General features: G+C 49.3%; 1 protein-coding gene across 1 annotated transcript in view; it reads left to right on the plus strand.

The window, feature by feature from the left end:
* Positions 1-15,445, plus strand: part of PALLD (palladin, cytoskeletal associated protein) — a 358,254-nt gene that overhangs the window by 158,648 nt on the left and 184,161 nt on the right. Inside the window, exons 7-8 of the mRNA XM_061132502.1 lie at positions 3,071-3,212; positions 4,265-4,288. Of these exons, the coding sequence (XP_060988485.1) occupies positions 3,071-3,212; positions 4,265-4,288 (166 nt within the window). The remainder of the gene's footprint in view (positions 1-3,070; positions 3,213-4,264; positions 4,289-15,445) is intronic.

Consider the following 15,445-nt stretch of genomic DNA (forward strand, 5'->3'; position numbering starts at 1 on the left):
GAGGGTCTGTCTTAATCCAGGGAGTGATGCTTCCTCTGAAGCCAGCCTGCAGCCAGCTTGGCTAAAGACCTCTTCCTACAGCATGTTTACGGAGGACACAGTCAATGAATGAGGGTTGTCGACCACAACAGTGAGGGTCCACCTCACCACCTCACTACAACAACAGTGAGGATCCACCTCCCTCTACCCAGGATGAAATACCCGAAGAAGGAAAAAGTCCCGTCCTGCCTATGAACAGCGGTGTCGGGATAACAGCCCATGGGGCATCCATCCACCCGTGCTCAGAGCAGGAGTCGTTCACAGAGCAGCTGGCACGAACGCTGCCTGGCGCCCAGGAGCTGCTCACACGCAGCCCCATCCGTGAAATCTGTGTGAGCTGCTGAGCTGTCGGAACGCTGTTGGCTTTGGGGCCAGGGCCCCGCGCACCTCCGGGCTGAGCTGTCACACCCGTCCTGGGGCACCCGGCGGACAGAGACCTGAGACTTCCCTTTCCTCCCGCAGGGCTGCGGGGCTCCTCCGGGCCAACCCCAGCCCATCCTTGTCCCCACAGCGCAGCCCAGCTCCGGGGGCAGAGACCCCAGCGCAGTGTCCCTTAACCCCAAAGGAAGCCGGGAGGCGTGCTCGGAGCCTAGTAGTCCACATTTTTCTAAAGCTTGAGTCTTTAAGCCGCAAACAGGAGAGGGGCTGCAGCGCTGCCTCCTGGGTGTGGACAGTGACTGTCCCCGCCTGCGGTGCGGGCCTCTTCCTCCTCGCGCGTGCCTGCAGCACGCTTCCCCTGGGGGCGGTGCCCCTCCCTGCCCTGCCCCGTCCTTCAGGGGCCTGGGCTCTGCCAGTCCTTGGGCGCCTCCCTCCGTGTCCCTGCACGCCCCTGGTGGGGGTCCCTGGGGCTGAAGCCGGGGCCGCCGACCTGGTGGGGACAGCAGCTCATGGGCCCCAGGGACACGCTCGGGGCCAGGAGAGCGGCCGCCCCATGTGGCGTTTCTCCCTGGAGCTGTGGACCTTGCAGGGAGTCTTGGTACCAGGCGGATCCGGCAGCACAAGATGCCTTCCTGTGGACCTCAAAGCCCCAGGGCCCCAGACCAGCCTTCCAAGGTCAGCCGTGTTGGTGTGGCTTTGGTCAGGAGAAGAAGCTCCCTCAGGAGGAGCCATGCGGCAGACTTGGAAAACTGCGGAGACCTGTGTGTGTGACACGCTTGCTTTCTACCCAGGCCTACCTTTGTGATTTTCCAGTGTGAGCAATATACACAATCATGGGAGCAAACCAGAGGCCCCTGGGTGTCTGGAAGCTCACACGTGGAGAGTATTTGTGCAGCGTCTGTAACACGCTGTGAGTGCTCCCTGGACACACTGGGGATATCGATGACTCCATCCTCACTAGCTGGACCCCAAGGGCAACATCTTCCCTGCTGATCTGCGAAATACTGCTCTCTGGACTAATCAGAAAGTGGAAGTCAATTTAAAACCAGAGACTTTTCTACATTTAAAAGTAAGAACGAAGAGAGAATGGACTCAGAAGTAGGTAATAATACTCACCTTTTCATTTACCAAAAAGGCCTTTGGCACCAAAATTCTCACCAGGTACATTAGACTTTCCTGCTTCTGCCCACATTGTGGACGTCCAGGGTTTTCACAGGGCCAGAGTGCATGCACTGCAGGCCCGTCGCTACAGGACCTGCAGTTTTTCTGACCATCTGTGTTTTTCCCCTGCACACCATTGGCCGTCTCTTGAGGAAAATGTAAAATAAAAAGCAAAAATGGAGACAGGAAAAAAAAAAAAAACCACATACTTCCTAATGTGAATTTGTTTGCTTTGGCTCTATGCGTAATCATTTATTGTATCTGACTTACTTCAAGAGCTGTATGTGTCCTTTATCGGATGCGATACCCTATAGGCACACACATAGATAGTAGAAAGTTTCGGTGGGCCCGTGGCCAGGCAGTCCCAGGGGAAGAAGGCAAGGGAGGCACCTGGAAGGGCCAGTTATTCCTTTGGTTTTCAGTAGCCGGTTTACAAGCTTCAGCTCTTTGCATCTGTGAAGCCTCCCTCATTTCTGGTCTGTTGGGCTGTAAAAGTTTATGGGTCTGGAGCTGGAGTGGGTGGGGCACCAGGGTGACGCGCTGGTCAGGGCGAGGAGGCAGGGAAAGTCAGGGGGTGCCGTGCTCAGAACCTGCAGGTGAGCGGGATCTGGAAAGGGGTCCTGCTGCCCCTGTCTGTGGGGCGGCAGTGCAGACACGGCGTAGAGAACAGACTTCCAGGCCCGGGGAGCGGGGCTGGCAGAAAGGAGAGGGTCAGATGAGTGGAGAGAGTAGTGTAGAAACATATACACTACCATAGGTAAAATAGATCGCCAGCTGGAGATTTGCTGTGTCACTCAGGGAACTCAAACCAGGGCTCTGTGACAACCTAGCAGGGTAGGACGGGGAGGGAGGTTCAGGAGGAAGGGGCATATCTGTACCTGTGGCTGACTCATGTTGATATTTGGCAGAAACCAACACAATATTGTAAAGCAATTATCCTTCAATTAAAAATAAATTTAATTATTAAAAAAACAAACCCTGCAGATGAGGAAATGCCAGCCCTCCTTCTGGTGCAGCTGCCCCAGGACGCTGGTGGACAGAGGCAGGTCCTGGGGGAAGGTCAGGGCTTGGGGCACAGATGGGAGACCCAGGTTCAGCCCTTGGGTCGGGGAGGTCCCCTGGAGAGGAGCATGGAGACCCACTCCAGTATTCTTGCCTGGAGCATCCCATGGACAGAGGGGCTGGCCTCTGGTGGACATGTGGCATCGCCTTCCCCTCCTGCCCGGTCCCCCAGGACTCTACCCCCAGATGGAGCACATCCTCGTGTAGATAAAGACAGGTCATGGCGACACTGAGTGCCACGGGTGATGGAGCGTGTGTACTGCAGGGCGGGCCGGGGGCCTCCCTCACCATCACCGGGGATGCAGCGCCCCCCTGACCTGAGCAGGGGCTCGTGTGCAGGCACACAGCCTGTGCTTGCTGCTCTGAGTCACGAGAGCGTGCCGTGTGGCTGCCTGAGCCCAGCCCTGACGGGTGTGTCCTGGTGTTTCAGGAGCTGCAGAACATTTGTGCGTCCGAGGGCCAGGTGGTCGTGCTGGAGTGCCGTGTGCGAGGCACACCCCCGCTGCGGGTCTGCTGGTTCCGACAAGGCAGTGAGATCCAGGACTCACCGGACTTCCGGATCCTGCAGAAAAGTAAGCAGAGGGGCCGCCTCACAACGCTGCCCACAGCACCACCTGGGTCTGACCAGGCCCTGGTCTCCAAGCCAGGAGAGCCAGGAAGTGTTTAATCACTGACATGCATGGATTTCTGCTTTGTTTCTTTTTTTTTTGGCATTTTATTATTTTTAATTATTTTTTTATTCCTCACTCTTGAACCTCCCACCCCATCCCACCCCTCTAGATATTTTTTAATTTTTATTTTTATTAAAACATAGTTGATTAACAATACTGAATTAGTTTCAAGTGTACAGTGAAGTGATTTAGCTATACACACACATACATCCGAGCTTCCCTGCTGGCTCAGATGGCAGAGAATCTGCCTGCCATGCAGCAGACCCCGGTTTGATTCCTGGGCTGGGAAGATCCCCTGGAGAAGGGGAAGGCTACCCACTCCAGTATCCTTGCCTGGAGAATCCCAAGGACAGAGGAGCCTGGCGGGCACAGTCCGTGGGGTCACAAAGAGTCGGACACAACTGAGCGACTAAGCACAGCATACAGACATCCATCCTTTTTTGGACTCTTGCTCCATATCGGTCACTACGGAGTATGGAGTCGAGGACCCTGTGCTGCACAGGAGGCCTGGTTTTTTGTCTGTTTATGGACAGTGGTGTGGGTGCATAGATTTGTGATCTCAGAGTTGAGGGGACATGGGTTCCAACACATTAAAGCCATCCTGCTGGCTGTGGGCCCTCACAGGCCCTGACTGAAGTTTTGTTTTCTTCTTCCACGAAATTGCACATCCACATTTGAATTCAAAGTTGGGCCAGTCATCTTATGAGGCTCTGAGCCTTCTATGAACTGCAGTTGAAAACCTTGCTAGTGAGAGCTGTTAAGGGAATTTTAGTTTATTTATGGGAATATAGATTGATCTACCGTCCCTCTCTCTTGTACAGTGGGGCTTGTCTTCAGTATTTCTGCAGACATGTCCTAGACAAGGTCACAGAAAAGGATGGGCAAGTTTAGTATGAACGGAAACTGACTCAAATCTCTGTTTTGATTTCTTTTTTTTCTCATGTGGGGAACAGAACCTCGATCCACAGCTGAACCTGGTAAGAAGCTTTTTCTTTTTTCCTCTCTGCTAATGTATCTCTTCAGTTTCAGTAGTTCTTTGTTTCCGTTTTAAACCACATGCAGAACAATGTTTTTGCAGTTCCCTGGAAATGTGAAACCCCCTTACAGACAATATCTTCTTTATTGTGGGGTCTGCACACTGCATTTTACATCCAGTTGTTTTATTAGTGAAACATTAAGTTCCATTCAGACAAGGAGATCGGGCTCAGTGACTTAAGGCTTTTAAAACCATGGTCTTTTATACTCAGAAAGCAAACTAAGCTAGAGATGAAAAAGCATCCTGCTAAGATTTCAGTGGAAGAGTGGTCTGCAGCACATTTCTGCTGAACAGAACACAGTTAGACTGCGGCCTGGAGATGCATCTCCTGGCAGAGCAGCCTGACAGTGTCGGCAGAGCGACCCCCGGGGCTCCGTGTGAGCGCCCTGAGCCGTGACCGCTTCCTGTGCTGAGGCAGGAGTGAGGGCATCTCGCCCTGCGGTGTCTCGCACACACACCCCTGGCCTCCTCAGGGCCGTGTGCTCCAGAAGCCTGGTCTCCTGCCCTCCGCCTCACTCTTCTCCTGCTTGCCTGGCTTCTCACAGACAAAACTGAAGTCTAAAGAGAAGCAGAGATTTCTGTCCACGTGTTCCTAGCAGGTCCTCCTGGAGGACACTGTCTCAGTGTTTTTCCCAGCAGTGACGTCACCAGCTTCAGTCTTCTTGCTGAAGGTTAGGAATGATGTGTCTCTGTTTCACCATGGTTGCGTCTCTCAGGAGCCAGACTTGGCTCTGGCTCTTCTTAGAGAGTGTGGAGGCTCCTGGTCAGAAAGGCCGTGGTTGGTCCCGAAGCTCTCATACCCCAGCAGGCGGCCTGAGGGGCAGAAAGTGAGCCAGTGAGGATCCGAACGTGAGGGATGCTCAGTGCACCCTGAGGGGAGGCTGCACTGGATCTGATGCTTTCCGCTTCCTTTTAAGTCTTTACTGGACAGTAGGTGATTTACAACATTGTTAGTTTCTGCTGTTCAGCAAAGTGGATCAGACCACAGTCCATGGGGTCTCACAGAGTCAGACACGACTGAGCGCTAAGCATAGCACACACGTGCACCCACTCCTTCTTAGGTTCTTTTCCCGTGTGGGCCACGACAGAGCGCTGAGCAGAGTCCCTGTGCTGTCCGGCAGGCCCGCGTGTGCACTGTTGGTGTGTACTAGTGTGCACGTTGGTCACAGTCTCCCAGCTCATCCCTTTCCCCCTTTTCCCCTTCATAACCGTAAGATTATCTTCTACACCCGTGACTCTACTTCTATTTTGTACATTAGTTCATTTGTACCATGTTTTTAGATTCCACATGTAAGCAATTTCATATGATGTCTTTCTCTGTCTGACTTACTTCACTCAGTATGACCATCTCTAGGCTCATCCTTGTTGCTGCAAATGGCATTATTTCATTCTTTCTATGGCTGAGTAATATTCCATTGAATATATGTGCCACATATTTTTTATCCATTCCTCCGTCAGTGGATATTTAGGTTGTTACCATGTCTTGGGCTTCTGTTGTAGCTCAGTCAATAAAGAATCTGCCTGCAGTGCAGGAGACCCGGGTTTAATTCCTGGGTCAGGAAGATCTCTTGGGGAGGGAAATGGCAACCTACTCCAGTATTCTTGCCTGGAGAATCCCATGGACAGAAGAACCTGGTAGACTATAGTCCCCTGAGTTGCTAGAGTTGGATATGACTGAGCGACTAAACTACTAACTACCACTATGTCTTGGCTATTGTGAATAGTCCTGCAATGAACATTGGGATGCAAGTATCTTTCTGAATTATGGTTTTCTCCAGGTTTATGTCCAAGAGTGGGATTGCTGGGTCATTTGGTAGTTCTCTTTTTAGTTTTTTGAGGAACCTCCAAACTGTTCTCCATAGTGGCTGCACCAATTTACATTCCAGCCAGCAGTGTAGGAGGGTTCCCTTTTCTCCACATCCTCTCCAGAATTTATTGTGTGGAGACTTTTTGATGATGGCCATTCTGACCAGTGTGAAGTGATACCTCATTGTAGTTTTTATTTGCATTTCTTTAATAGTTAGTGATGTCGAGCATCTTTTTCTGTGTTTTTTGGCCATCTCTGTGTCTTTTTTGGAGAAATGTCTATTTAGGTCTTCCATTTTTGATTGGGTTCTTTGTTCTTTTGGCACCATGCTGTATAAGCTGTTTGTATATCTTGGAGATTAATCCCTTATCAGTTGCTTTGTTTACAATATTTCCTCCAGTTCTGTGGGTTGTCTGTTCACTTTGTTTATGGTTTCCTCTGCTGTGCAAACGCTGATCTGATGCCTTCTGTTGTGCGTTATACCCAGACCCAGTGCCCACATGTATAGTCCCCTGGCAGGTGCTGTGATCACTTTCCAAAGTATGGAAACATAACTGCATATTTTGTCTGTGACATGGTTTCATTAAAATTGATGCTGTTTAATGATGATGCTGTTCCCCGATAGAGGGAACTTCTGAGGCTCAGTCTCCTGTGTGAAATAGGAGTGGAAATAGGTGTGGAAATCCTATGGGAGTCAGGGCACATCTCTTACATTGCTATTTTAAATAGACTAGATAGGCAGATGAATGGATATAAAAACAGGAATCAAATTTCTCCTTTACCCACAAGAAAGTTTGTATGAAAAAATCTATGGAGAAAGTATCTCCTGATACTTTATTTATTTACAAATAAAACTAAGTCTTGGGCCAAACATTCTGAAAGCATTTCTGGTGGAATGGATTAAGAGTGCACTTGAGGTTGCATTTTGGATTCTGTTTGAATTCATGCAACTCTTCTTTCATCGTGTTTTATCCATTGTCGTCGCCTACACAGGTGATGTGACTTACTAAATGTCTCTCGTGATCTGTGTCGGAAAATCAATTTCCAATCATCTGAAAATTCAAAACATTGGTTAGAAATTGCATAGTTCAGTTTCTGCATATGTGTGTGTTTGAAAATTGAAAACACTCAGTATGCTAACTAAGAAGGATTTGGTGAGGAGGGAGAGAAACTCCACATACTCTCACCCCTCACACAACATACACGCCTGTCTCAGTTATGTTTGCTGTTTTGCTTCTAGAATTTGGTTGAATTATTTAGTAAAACCAGTGCTGAGCAGCTTCTTGGGGTAATCTGACCTCTAGAGTGTCCTTGAATGCCTTTGGGTTAGTGACAACTCTTGCCAGGAAGAGCAGGATGCGGAAAGCCTTCCTCATAATCGGCACATCCCCGAAACGTATGGAAAAGTCGGCCCTTTCTGGCTCTGGTTTCCTATTTTTCTTTTCCCTTGGATTTAATCTGGAAGCATTTAAGAAAACAGATTCCTTCATTCCAACCACAATAATAGCATTTACTGAAGACAAGTATCAGTATTTTTTTGGTTGAATAGTATTTCAAGCAAATCTGTCAATGCAAGGCAAACCACAGATATAGTCATCAGTTATGGAAAAAAACACAACTAGTCTTCTCTGACCTCTGATAATTCCTCCACAATTGTGTTTCTCACAACACAGCTGGATTGCTCCTTTCTTTCATGGAGGACTATTACAGTATTTGGCTTCAGGAGTCCCCTTGGCATGGGGAATTACATAAAATCCATAAACATGAACAACGATCCAAGTGACCACTTACATGAGCTGTTGAGTCAGAACTTAAGAACAAGCAAATATTAACACATTTGTAGTTGAACAGTGTCCTGGCTTGCCTGACAAAACCACATACGATCATGATTCCTTTCCTGGGAGGCAGAGGTCTTCTAACATTGACCTTGAAGTTGACTAATGCTTCCAGGTTAGAAAACTCAACTTGTACTGAACCTTCTACGTTCTTTAAATGACTGGATGGGTAGCTCCATCCCACAAACGGACCTGTGAGCTCTTCGACCTTTCGGAATGTATGTAGGAACTGGCTACCCCCCTGGCTATTTTTAGCCACTGTTCAATGGAGAGGAGATAAATTTTGTTAAAGGACTAAGTTGAGGGTGGTCTAAGACATAAGATGGCTTGAGATTCAGAATGCATCCAGCCTTCCCCCACTTCCTGACCCGCTCACTCTTGTGCTCTCCTCCCTGGCTGGCCTCTTCCCTTCCTTTCTTTCCCCATTTGCCCTCTCCTTTATTTATATGTCTCTTTTTCTCTTCTCTTCATTCTCCTTCCTTTCTCTTATTCGTGGGTAAGATAAAGACCTGGAAATGAAAATGAAATTCACTGGTGCCTGGATGCAGCCCCTGGAGGGGTTAGATGTTTAGATAAAGAAGGAAGTAGCCAATTCCCTCCAGTTGTATTACACAATGGAAGCAGGTTTTCCTCGTCACTCCTGCGCTGAGTCTGTCTGATGTGTCTCCACTGCCTTCTCGTCTAGACAGAGGTCTGCCTGCATCACCCATCTCCTCAGCGGCTCAGTCCATGGCAGCCAGTGTGCTCAGGACTCACGTGTCTTTCAGAGAGCCTGCCCCAGCTTCCTTGACATGCTGACCTTGTCCTGATTGAGTCCTTCAGAGACCTGTGGGGGGCGGCAGGGAGGAGGAAGGGAGGGGAGCGGGGCACAGAAGACCCGTGTGACAGCTGTCAGCACCCAGGCCCTGACTCAGCTGTCTAGAAATGGCCACAGCCTGTATTGAGTTACTCCTACGGCATTGTCTCATGGCGTGCAAAGTCCAGACTCCAAAAGTGTGTCTTATTGGTTCAGGGATGGTGCCTGAGAAAGTGTGGCTCTCTGCTCACCAGGGCCACCCACCCTCCTAGCTCTCCAGAGTGGAATCCTGAGTCAACATGTGAATGAATTATATTTTGTTACATGAAGTGAGGTGCTGAGTGGTTGGAAGGTGACTGTGAGGATGTTTGAATGCAGTTCCAGGTTAAGATGGTGGATTAAACAAAAGTGGGTTGGATAAAGCCTGTGGTTCCCAAACTGTGTGGCCAGACACCCCATGCACCATACCTGCCAACAGAGGTACTGGAGGTGGCGGAGATTTTCAAACACAAACACAGTGAGACTTGACACATAGATAAGGACTGCTGGCTTGAGACGGCTCTGCGTCACAGTGTTAGATCATTCTATGTTCTCTTCGGTAATGCGGTGGTTGTTCAGCTGCTCAGTCATGTCCAGTACTTTGCAATCCCATGAACTGCAGCATACCAGGCTTCCCTGTCCTTCACCATCTTCTGCAGCTTGCTCAAACTCATGTCCATTGAGTCGATAGTGCCATCCAACCATCTCATCCTCTGTCGTCCCCTTCTCCTCCTGCCTTCAATCTTTCCCAGCATCAGCGTCTTTTCCAATGAGTCAACTCTTCACATCAGGTGGCCAAAGTATCAGAGCTTCAGCCTCAGCATCAGTCCTTTGAACTTTCTGAAACTGAGTTTTTGGTGTGTGTGTGATGAAGACCAAGTCCCACGTGCAAACCAGCGTGGACCATGGGAGGAGGGTGGCGGGTCCAGCGTGGACCATGGGAGGAGGGTGGCGGGTCCAGCGTGGACCGTGGGAGGAGGGTGGTGGGTCCAGCAGGGACACAACAGGAGGGTGGCGGGTCCAGTGTGGACATGGGAGGAGGTGGCGGGTCCAGCATGGACCGTGGGAGGAGGGTGGCGGGTCCAGCATGGACACAAGAGGAGGGTGGCGGGTCCAGCATGGACACAAGAGGAGGGTGGCGGGTCCAGTGTGGACATGGGAGGAGGTGGCAGGTCCAGCGTGGACCATGGGAGGAGGGTGGTGGGTCCAGCGTGACTCCAGGAGGAGTTGTGCCATGGTCCAGGGCTGAGCACACATAGGCACATACACACATGAGTGACCATGGTGATTTAATAATAAAATACTGATATTTTCCCATCAATTTATGTGTATTTTTAAAAACAGTAACTTCTTAAGACCTAGGTATTGTTACATTCTTGGGAAGAACTACTTAGTAAACAAGGCTGTTCACTGCATCTTTTGGTTTGGAACACCATGAAAAATTTCTGAGACAGTTAGGGTCTTGTGAACCATGAAAGTCTGGTTTAAGGTCTGGAGAGTGAGGGAAAGACTTGAAGCAGGAGACAGAAGGACCGAATCACTCTGAGGACCTGAGACCTGCCTCCTCCCCCCAACACCTGCTGCCCTGGCCCTGGGAAGCCTGGCTGGGCTGAGATGCTGGGTCTCCTCTCTGGGCAGTTGGAACACCCCAAAAGAAAAAAACCCACCCGTGACAATCGAGGAGTTTCTTCAACACAGAGGCAGTTGCAGGAAGGCCAGGGTGCCCAGTGCTCTCTGTTGCTCCGAGCTTCCACACGGCTCAGAACCAGGAGGATGGGAAGAGATCAAAACCGGATGGAGAGACTGCCCTCTGGGGTGTACAGAAAAGCAGGATGAGCTCCCCAGAATGCAGTGTGGAGGAAGCAGACCCACTAAGAGAAATCATGGAACACAGCAACGCTATCATCAGAGAGACAAGAGAATCACCACACCCAGGAAGCAAAACTAAAAATACAAGACCTGGGAGGAGAGGAGGGTGTTCAGAAAATGAGGAGTTCGTGGAATGAAAAGACAGGGAACAGAAAGAAAAGCTGGGAAAATGTCTGACAAAGGAGGAGGAAAAGACAGAGGAGGGATGTAAGAGAGAAAAGGAATGAAAATCAGACAGTAGAGACCCGCCTGGATGGACTGCACATTCGCAGCTGGGATTCCAGGAGGCGAGGGTGAAGGGGAGGGATTATCCGTGAGACACTATGTTTATTCCCCAAACTGGAGGGAGTCCGTGTGCAGACTGAAGGGACCCTGAGCCACAGTGTGTGGACACAGTGATGGCCACGCGTCGTGTGAAGTCGCAGCACTCGGGACGAGGCCATGATCGCCCCACATCCGAGGAGGAAGCCTTGGCACACAATAGTACGTGGATCCGAGAGACCGGGCCTCTGAGCGGGCTCAGAGCACTCAGAGGTGAGGCAGGCCTTCCACGTGCCGCTGTGATGTGCCGGACCCCAGCTGAGCCTCTGGCTCCACACAGAGATGCGCTCAGGATCTGTCAGACTTGCATGGCTCACGGAGGGCCCGCACCACCTGTCTGCAGGCTGCGCTCCTGGCAGCGAGAGAACTCACCGGCCGGAGCGAGACGCAGGGCAGCAAGGAGTGGGACAGCAAACGCGGGCAGAGCTGGGGCGCCCAAGGGGCACGGCCGCATTGGGATGTGGTGAGGACAGACAGTGAGGCGTGCCCCGCTCAGAGCTCAGGGCCCTCGCCCGTCTCCTGCCCTGATGACAGATGGTGGGGGAGGCAGGTACCTGACCCCAGGTCGCATCTCTGCTGGGCCTGACCCCCATCCCTGCCTGCGGGATCGGCTGGGAGCACACGTGTACCTGCTTATGGACATGCTCTGATCTGACCCAGAGCTGAGAGCAGAAAGTCGGCCGGGTTAAACTTCAAAGCGGTCACGTGACAGGCGCAGACCCCCCGGCCAGGTCTTCCGGCCAGCTGCCCCGCTCCTGCTGGTGCTCAGCCCCTCCACACAGCCCCCCAGCCAACCAGGAGCCCCAGATTTCCCAGGAGACCCTGCGGCCAGGACCACTCAGGACCCCTGTGTGCTTTGGTAAACCCCTGGGGAAGCTCAACTTTTTTCTGACAGTGGCAAGTTGGCCTTTTCTTTACACAGTGAGATAAATGCTGGTTGTGCTCAGCCGTGTCTGACTTTTTCAGGTGCCGTGGACTGGGTCCCCCCAGACTCCTCTGTCCTTAGGATTTTGTCAGTGAGAATACTGGAGTGGGTTGCCATTTTCTTCTCCAAAATGCTTGTTAGTCAACATTTACGTGAAGTCAGAGAAAAATAAGTATCATATGACATCACTCATGTGAAATCTAAAATAATGATACAAATGAACTTATTTGCATAACAGAAATAGTCACAGATGTAGAACACAAGTTCCGGTCACCAACGGGGAAGGAGGCTGGGCAGGGATAAGCTGGGAGATTGGGACTGAGATGTACACACCGATGCATGTAAGACAGGTAACCATCAGGGGCCCCCTGGGCAGCACGGGGAGCACGGCCCAGGCTTGCAGCAGCTTGTGTGGGGAGAGGACCTAAAGCAGAGTGGGTCCATGGACACATATAACTGATTCACCCTGCCTTACACCTGAAGCAGCACAACGTGTGAACCACCCACGCGCCGATAAAAGTAAGTTACAAGCAAAGTAAAACTAAAGGGTGCACTGCTGAAGAAACTACAGATGTGTGGTAAACATACAAGGACGTCAGGCGGAAAGGAAGACTCAGCTGGGGTGGGTGTTGGGGGGCATTTCTAAAGAACTGGCCATCTTTCTTTTCTTAGATTTATTGATGAGTCTGCTGGGGTTCCTTTCAATGTTACTCCCTAATCTGTGTGTTTTTATTTTTTTAATTTTTTTACTGAAGGGTAGTTGATTTATAATGTTAGTTTTTGCTGTATGTTAAAGTAATTCAGTTTTATATATGTGTATATATATATATGCATTCTTTTCATATTCTTTTCCACTATGATTTATCACAGGAGACTGAATGTAGTTGCCTGTTCTGTACAGTAGGTCCTTGTTGTTTATCCATCCTATATATAAAAGCTTATTATATCTGCTGAACCCAACCTCCCAGTCAGTCCCTTCTTCCCCCACCCTTTCTTGGCAACCACAAGTCTGTTCACTATATCTGTGAGTCTTAAACTGTGCATTTTAAATATCTTTCTTTATATATGATAGAGTTGGTAATTTTTAAAAGTCCTTTAAAAAATGTGTATGTCTTATAGTTGCCCACACTGAATCACATCTTGCTAACTTTAGTCCAGATTCCTTTTTTTATTATTATTAATAGTTGCATTAGCCAAATTATGTGGTTTGGAAGGTAAAAGCTGCATTTTATTTTTAGTTAGGCTGGACCCCACAGGGGAAAAACAAAGTCCCGTGAAGGAAGACATTTATGAAAACATCTCCCAGTTACCCAGAGGATCCAGTAATATAATCCATGCTGCTTCCTCATTTTATGTTTCCGGAAACAAAATGGTTTTGTTTGTATTTAATGAAAAATTAAGCATGACCAAGAAGTTGAATGAAATTTGGGATTAACCTCTGAGAGGTAGTTATGTGATTAAGTAACTTTTAAGTAATGGTAAAAACAAATAGAATTTACCACCAGCAAAAAGACTTCTGATTTAGTAAGTTGTTATATGTCTTCAAATCAAAGCTTTCCAGTTATGAAAATTGGATTCGAATAGATCATAATTATTGTCATTAGTAAATTTAAACTTTTCCATTTTTTAAAAGGACAGTTTTTTAATACAAGCAAGTGAGCCTCTGTCTTTGAGACAGGCAGTCATTTCCTGATTCCCACCCCTCACCAAAATGTACCTCACAGATGTCTTAAGGTCTTTGTTCAAAGCAGATGCTCCCGGATGAGAACTGAGTGCTGGCGCTGGGCTCATGCCATGTCTTCCTGGTTTTCTTCTTCCCTTAATGTCAGAAGCATATGAGCCAAGATGCTGCTTTCTCAGCAAAACATGAGCCTGTTGTCACTTTCGGATGCAATTTTCCAAGAGAAGCAAAGCTGAACAACTTCTAGGGCGCTGGACTAAAGCTTCATCTTGTGAAAGTCCCTGAGACGTGGCAGTGTCTGAAGATAGCCCAGAGAACTTGGTCATGCTTTTTTATTCTCTTTTGTTCAGTCTGTAAACTGTCCCATCGGTCATCAGCTCTGTGCATGAACATACCTCATTTTATGCAGGAGAAGTGTTCCTGAGTAGAAAATGAAGTTTGTTGAGTCAGATTTGAAACCCAAAGCCTTTTCATTCTCTGAAGGGTCCTCTGGGTGAGAAGAGGCAGCTGTATAGATAAGCTGGGGTTTTCTTAAAATGGCATGACTTTAAAAAAAAGAGAGATCACAAAATTGTAGATAACATAAGAAGGCACTCTGAGAGTTGACGAGGTCATTGCTCCCAGACCGATTTCTCTCCTCCCTGCTAGGTAGGACCTTATCCTGATTTAAAAGGTACCTTTACAGCACAGCAGTGTATGAACTGTAAACAGCATGCTTGCAAGGAAAGCTTCTCAGGCATTTCTGTGTCTCCAGAAGCTCCATCTTCCAGGAGAGCGCGATGGGGAGGAGGGCACGGGGGCCCAGCAGCAAATGCTGCTGAGCCCACCGCCCAGAGGATGGCCAGCACAGGGTGGAGGGTGGGGGTTTTCCCCAGATCTCCGTAGACTGGGCTTCTCTTCTCCTCTCTTCTCTTCTCTCCTCTTTTCTCTTCTCCTACCAGCAGGGCCCTGTGACAGCGCCCTTGGGGCTGGACTGGCGTCCTCCCAGTGTGTCTGTCCCTGGAGGACGCAGAGCCCAGCTCTCGTGCAGGTGGGCTTGCAGTGAGTCACTTGGACACTGAGAGTAATTCAGATGTTCAGATCCAAGAAACTCACGCTTTCCCACCTTTCGCAGCTTCATTTCCATTGAGTTCCCCATCTTCTGGACGAGGAGAAAATGCAGAACACCCTTGTGCTAAGGCAGGGTATGACCTTCAGCATTTGGGCCTCAACATTAATTAACTGTGACCTTGGGAGGATCCCTTGGGACCTCACCCAAAGGAATGAGCAATTTGAGCTAGTCCTCATAGCCCAAATTTGTGTGTTCACTTTACAAATCCCCAGTCCCCGATGCACTTCCGGATAAATCTGACTTTCTCCAGGATTTGTCTTATGTGACACCCCCCCCCACCCCCCACTGGAATTGTTTCTTGCTTCGTGTCTTTCTTGTCGGTGGTAAGCGTGGAAGTGTGTGCAGGGCAGTCAGGACACACAGGGCACCCTCCCCCTGTTCCCTGTCTTCCTCTCCTGGTCACTGAGCCTTTGCATCAGTAATAGTCGTGTGCTATAAATGCTCTCAAGCCTTTCCCTGAAAACCCTTTCCCTAATACACCAAACAGCTCCCTCTAGCAGGATTCCTTGATGGTTGTTGAGCCAGGAACTCCAGTGGGCCCCCTAGGGCAGTGTTTTTAAACTGTAGATCATGACCTATGAAAGCAGATGGCAAACCCCCCCACCCCCCCATTAGTTTAAAACAAACTAGAAGAGAAAATGCATAGTTCCTGGCCTTTTCCCACTATTCATAGCACAGGAAGTCTTCCATGATATCGTTATTTCAAAAAGGGAA

The sequence above is a fragment of the Dama dama genome, chromosome 29, assembly GCF_033118175.1.
Source record: "Dama dama isolate Ldn47 chromosome 29, ASM3311817v1, whole genome shotgun sequence".
Taxonomy (NCBI): Eukaryota; Metazoa; Chordata; class Mammalia; order Artiodactyla; family Cervidae; genus Dama; species Dama dama.